The sequence below is a fragment of the Capsicum annuum genome, chromosome 9 (assembly GCF_002878395.1).
Source record: "Capsicum annuum cultivar UCD-10X-F1 chromosome 9, UCD10Xv1.1, whole genome shotgun sequence".
Lineage (NCBI taxonomy): Eukaryota > Viridiplantae > Streptophyta > Magnoliopsida > Solanales > Solanaceae > Capsicum > Capsicum annuum.
The window spans coordinates 206,847,579-206,853,947 of record NC_061119.1 but is presented as its reverse complement, the minus strand read 5'-3'; the positions used below and the strand labels follow the sequence as shown (position 1 = coordinate 206,853,947).

The window sequence follows — 6,369 nt, the reverse complement described above, 5'->3', positions numbered from 1 at the left end:
GAAGGTATTTACACTTTTTCCCAATTTCTGTGAACAAGTAAGCTTACTTTCGGATCCACCCCAGGGCGGACCTAGTAATTTTAACTCATAATTTATATTTGTATTTAAAAATTAATTTAATAACCTTTTATTTTATAACTTAACACTCATAAGCTTAAAACTCTAATTACTCTTCAAGAGATCCAACAATCCTTATATAACTAAAAGATAATGATCTATCTCCCCCTTATTAGTCCACCGCCCAACCACCCAAAAAATCAAGAAAGCATTCAATATTCCTCTCTATATATTATGACTTGAATAGTGAGTCCCTTGAAGAGTTATAAACCAAAAAATAGAAAGAGAAACCATGAAGCACACAAAAAAGACTAAAGTACTTCTAGTTCCATATCCAGCACAAGGTCATGTAACACCAATGCTTAAACTAGCTTCATTACTAGTTAATCATGGCCTTAATCCAATAGTCATAATTCCAAATTTCATCAAAATTGACTCTAAATTAGATCATGTGAATATTTCCATCATGTCAATATCAGATGGGCTAGATCAAGATGGACTCATAACTTCCAGAGCTTGCGATTTCTTCGCGATAGAAAATGCCATGGAGAATTACATGCCGTGTCAATTCGAAAGGCTAATTCGAGATCAAGAAGATGAAATTGTGTGTTTGATTGTTGATTTGCTTGCTTCATGGGCTGTTGAAGTTGCCAATAAGTGTGGCATTCAAGTTGCCGGATTTTGGCCAGCCATGTTGGCTACTTATAAATTGATTGATTCAATTCCACAAATGTTACATGCCGGAATCATCTCAAAAACAGGTAATATTGAAATTCATATAGACAAACATGCTTAATTATGCATTCAAGTTTTTTTTCTTTTATGCTTCATTATGAATATAAGTATCTACTGACCGTTACGTGATCCAGTCTAATTTAAATTCATGTTATTTAAGATTTATTAAAAGAAGTGCTGCCTAATTTCTACTGAGAACTTTATCGATTCAAACCCAATACTTATATTACACGTGAAAAGAATATATTCATCTTATTACCATCGTTAAGTAGGGGCGGAGCTAGCATACAATGAGGGGTCATCCGAACCTTCTTCAACGGAAAATTTCATTATTATACATGGTTAAATTAATTTTCATGTATATATAGTAGATGTTGAACCCCCCTTCAGTTAGTTCATGTGTGCACTTTTAAACCGCCTCAATGAAAATTCTGGCTTCAGCACTGTCGTTAAATAATCTTTAATTAGAAGATATAGTTTTTTCTCTTTTATTAGTTTTCCACCTGTGTCTGATGCCCTCTTTGGTACTCAAACTAATTTGAACTTATTGTGCTGCATAAGACATCAAATGAAGAAGCATTCACTGTTAGGATTTTTTTTTTTTCATTCTTCTAAAGCCTCAAACTTGTCTGATTAAACGTGAAAACAGATATAAGTCAACTTCTCTCATTCTAATATAATGTCATATTAAAGTCAACCATAAGAGGTAATCAATCCCTTTTTTAATCAAATGAATCTTTTGAAGACTACTCATTTCATAAAGCTTTCATATTAAATCTATTTTTGAAGTCCTATTATTTTTTCCACTTGGAAATTGACATGAATTTATGGTAATTTGTTTAGTCACATGGAACATGGAACTCCTACCCCAACAAATTATAATGAACACATGCACCATTATTTTTCTTTTTTGATTTGATAGGTGGCTAGTTGATTAACTTAACTACTTGAAAGAGACTAATGATTATAACTAACACACAAAAAAAAACAAATGAGAAACATGCAGCCATTATTCCACGTGTTTGTAACCAATAAAGCAATTAAAAATATGGGAGAATCATTTTTTTACCAAAAAGGTCAAATTTTCTATTTTACTGCCTCAAATTGTTCAATTTTGTCTTTTTTTAAAAAAATAATAATAAGTTGGTCTACATTTTTACTATCGACACAAAACGGAATTCTAATTTGAGGATAATTTTAGATTATAATCAAAAGTTAAAAGATAAATTTAGATTTTTTTTCCTCGAATGAGCATATAGCGTTCATAATCAAAAGTATGAACTGACATAAGTTTAATAGACGATAAAATTGAGTAATTTCAAATGTTGAGGGGAAAATTGGACCATTTTCCTAATCAAAATTGTGTGGTTTAGAACAGTCAATATAATTATAATCTATTTTAAATGGGAAATAATTAAACCTATGATTAATAACGATTGACAATCTCACAGGTTGTCCATTGCACAATGGTCCAATAGGCCTCTCACTTGGTCAACCTACAATAAGCTCACAAGATTTACCATGGCTTATTGGAAATTCAAATGCAAGAATTTCAAGATTCAAATTTTGGACTAGGACAATGGAAAGAACAAGAAATCTTAAGTGGTTACTCATAAACACATTTCAAAATGAATGTCACAAAGACCAAATAACAACAAATTTTGATACTCGAATTCTCCAAATTGGACCATTGAACACTCATGTAACAATCAAGAATTCATGTTTTTGGGAGGAAGATTTTAGTTGCATGAATTGGCTAGATAAACAAGTTGTTAATTCAGTTTTGTATATTTCTTTTGGGAGTTGGGTGAGTCCAAATGGTGAAGCAGAAGTGAATAGTTTGGCGTTGGCACTTGAAGCAACAAAAAGGCCTTTTATTTGGGTACTTGGGCCTTCATGGAGTCAAGGTTTGCAAAAGGGCTATTTGGAGAGAATTTCAAAACAAGGGAAGATTGTGTCATGGGCACCACAAATGGATGTGTTACAACATGAAGCTGTGGGGTGTTATCTGACACACTGTGGATGGAACTCGACGATGGAAGCCATACAATCCAATAAACGACTTTTGTGCTATCCGATCGCAGGTGATCAATTTGTAAACTGCGCTTACATTGTTCAGAAATGGCGAATTGGTGTCAGAATTGATGGTTTTGGAGTGAAAGATTTGGAAGGAGGATTGAGAAAGGTCATGGAGGATGATGGAATGAGTCAAAGAATTGATAGGCTAAATGAGATGACAATGGGCAAAGTGGCTAGTTGTAAAGCTATGGATAACTTGACAACATTCCTTTATGATGTTAGGATGTGAAAATTGTATACCAAATAATATAGTATATGCTTCATATATGGTTGATGTATATGTGCTTGTATATATGTTGAATGTTAACTTGGTGGTGTGATTTATGCTTCCAAACATCATCGATGCAAAGGCTGCTTGAACCCCCCCCCCCCCCCCTCTTTGCTAAATTTCTTTAAAATATGCTTATATACAAAAAGAAAATAATACAAACTAAAAGTCAATTTATAACCATTACAAATTCACCTATTAAACTCACTTGAAAACAAAATTATGATAATAGATTGAATTCACTTGTATAAATCTTTTATGTATACTACTCATGTCATCTACATTGTATTGTTCCATTGAGCATTAAAAGAAGGTAGTTCGATGCACTATACTATGTTTCTGTTGGGGTTTTTTCGTGATTTTCTTATCAAAATTAAGTTTTTATTTTTTCTTGTAAGAAAAATAAAAGTAACCATAAATACTTTTACTTTTCCGGAAAGAAAAATATAAAAAAATTTCATATTTGGCTAACCTCTTTCTTAGATGAAAGGTTTTGGAACTCTATAAATAGATGACCCTCTTCTCATATCATAACACAATAGCATTCACAATGTAATCTTTAAAAAGTCTTTGTTTAGGGAGAAATTTTCTCTCATTAGTTTTTATGTTTTTAATATTAGATTTTATATGTAGGCCAATTGGCCAAATAATATAATAATATTAAACTTTTTAGTATTATTTTATGTGTCTTCTGAATTGTCACCACAATGGTTTGCAACTAATAGCTTCTGCATGACGCCCTCTCGATTTCAGATTAGGAAATTACATCTCATAGACCCAAATATGGGTGGCTTTAGATATTTGACCTTAAATAAGAATGTATTTGAAGAATAGTCTTCCTTACTTTTTAATATACTAAAATAACTATTTTACCCCTCTACACTTTAAATATATTTTTAAACTTTCCATACCCATTTATCTCTCAATTTTTTTTTTATTATTTTCACTTTTTTATTTTTCCTTTACTTTTACTATTCTACTTTTTTTCACTTTTTTATTTTCTTTAAATTTATTAATCTGTTTTTTATTATTTTCAATTTTTATTTTTTATTTTAACTTTATTTTCATGTTTTAATTTATTTATTTCAACCTTTATTTTTTTTTTCTTTTTCTTTTTTCTCAACCATTATCTATTTCTTCATTTTTTTTCTTTTTTTAATTAATTTATCTTTAACATTTATTTAGAGTTTTTCTTATTTCTCTTTTTTTTTTCAGATATTGATTTTCATTGTTATCTTTTTTCCTCATTTCTTAAATACTCATTCTCTTCAGCCGATTTCACTCAAATCTTCAAGCTCCATTAACAAAAAAAAAATGGATGTTGCTTCTGATGAAGAAATAGAGCGTCTCTTAGTGAATGTTGATTCCGATTCTTAGAAACTTTTGCCTTCAAACTTAATTGACATCATTATTGATGTAAGTTTCTACTAAATTCAGTTTATCACTAACATGTATTTTACATCAATGTCTGAAGAATTCTCTGTCAGTCTATCTCACCCTATTTGGTGAAATCTCGTAGGAGATTAGCAACTGCAAGCTTCTTCTTCAACATAAGTATAGTACAATTTCAGTTTAGTTTGTTTAATTTCATCATTGCTTTGAACTGGAATTTTGAAGAGTCTAATATTTACTACAGGGATCTATCTGAGAATCTTTTACAAGGAGAAATACCACAAAACCTGTATAACTTATCAAACCTTGTATATCTTGACTTACATCATAACCAATTGAATGACAGTATTCTATAAACCATTGGAAATTTATCTAACTTACATTTTTCGAATTTATCGCAAAATACATTGTCTGGATCAATCCTTGTTGCCCTTGTGGATTTGCAAAATTTAACTCATTTTAATTGATCTTAGAACCTTCTATCTGGTGCTATTCCCTCAATTGAGAGAATCCAGAAGTTTGGACCCTTAGCATTTTTTCATAATACTGATCTGTGTGGTGATCCTTTAGAAGTTTCATGTTCTACCGATAGCACTACTTTTGCAAAAAAGAAACCAAAATTGAGTGCTTCGGCTATTGTTGCTATTGTCGCTGCTGCAGTAATCCTTTCAGGCATTTGTTTGATTACCATCATCAATATGAAGGCTCGACGGAGAAGGAGGACAGAAGATAAAGCATTCGTTGTAGAGAGCACGTCATTGGCTTCAACAGATTCAAATGTCATTATCGGAAAGTTGGTTCTTTTCAGCAAAACTTTGCCTTCAAAATATGAGGACTGGGAGGCTGGCACAAAAGCCTTCCTAGACAAGGAGTCTTTGATTGGTGTTTGCACAATTGAATCAATTTACAGAACTTCCTTTGAAGGTGGTGTATCAATAGCAATGAAAAAACATATTGAAACCTGTGTTGAGCAAAAGAATATTAGTAACAATTTGCATTTGATGTTTATAATCAGAGTACAACAATTTTCTAAACTAAGTCTTGCCCATGAGGCAAGAGTTAGATATATGTTAATAATCTAATCAGTTCAATCAAAGAATAAATTTTTGCCTCTTGGGCAAAAGTTTTCAACTTCAATTGTATAGCATTTATACAATAATTTTCTAAACTAAGTCTTGCCCATGAGGCAAGAGTTCCATCTATGTTAATAATCTAATTAGTGCAAATAAAGGATAAACTTTTGCCTCTTGGGCAAAAGTTTTCAATTTCAATAATTTTCTAAACTAAGTCTTGCCCATGAGGCAAGAGTTGCATATATGTTAATAATCTAATCACTGCAATTATAGAATAAAGTTTTGTCTCTTGGATAAAATTTTTTAATTTCAACTGTATAGCATTTGTACAATAATTTTCTAAACTAAGTCTTGCCCATGAGGCAAGAGTTGCATATATGTTAATAATCTAACTAATTCAATTAAAAAATAAATTACTGCCTCTTGGGCAAAGTTTTCAATTTCAACAGTTTTCTAAACTAAGTCTTGCCCATGAGGCAAAAGTTCATATATGTTAATAATCTAATCAGTGCAATTAAAGAATAAACTTTTTCCTTTTGGGCAAAAATTTTCAATTTTAACAATTTTCTAAATTAATTCTTTCCTATGAGGCAAGATTGCATATATGTTAATAATCTAATCAGTGCAATTAAAGAATAAACTTTTTTCTCTTGGGCAAAAATTTTCAGTTTCAACAATTTTCTAAACTAAGTCTTGCCAATGAGACAAAAATTGCATATATGTTAATAATCTAATCAGTGTAATTAAAGAATAAACTTTTGCCCT

At 30.9% G+C, this 6,369-nt stretch overlaps 1 protein-coding gene across 1 annotated transcript; it reads left to right on the top strand.

The window, feature by feature from the left end:
- The first annotated feature begins 209 nt into the window (after nt 1–209).
- On the top strand, nt 210–3,205 carry LOC107841853 (UDP-glycosyltransferase 82A1). Its single transcript, XM_016685698.2, has 2 exons — nt 210–818; nt 2,244–3,205. Exons 1-2 carry the CDS (start codon nt 350–352, stop codon nt 3,098–3,100), a joined length of 1,326 nt encoding a protein of 441 aa, XP_016541184.2. The 5' UTR covers nt 210–349; the 3' UTR covers nt 3,101–3,205.
- The last annotated feature ends 3,164 nt before the right edge of the window (nt 3,206–6,369 follow it).

Bases quoted from the DNA above. Each gene is read 5' to 3' on its own strand.
- LOC107841853 (XM_016685698.2), top strand. From the start codon at position 350: ATGAAGCACACAAAAAAGACTAAAGTACTTCTAGTTCCATATCCAGCA. The intron at 819-2,243 runs GTAATATTGAAA...ACAATCTCACAG, and splicing joins CGGAATCATCTCAAAAACAG to GTTGTCCATTGCACAATGGT.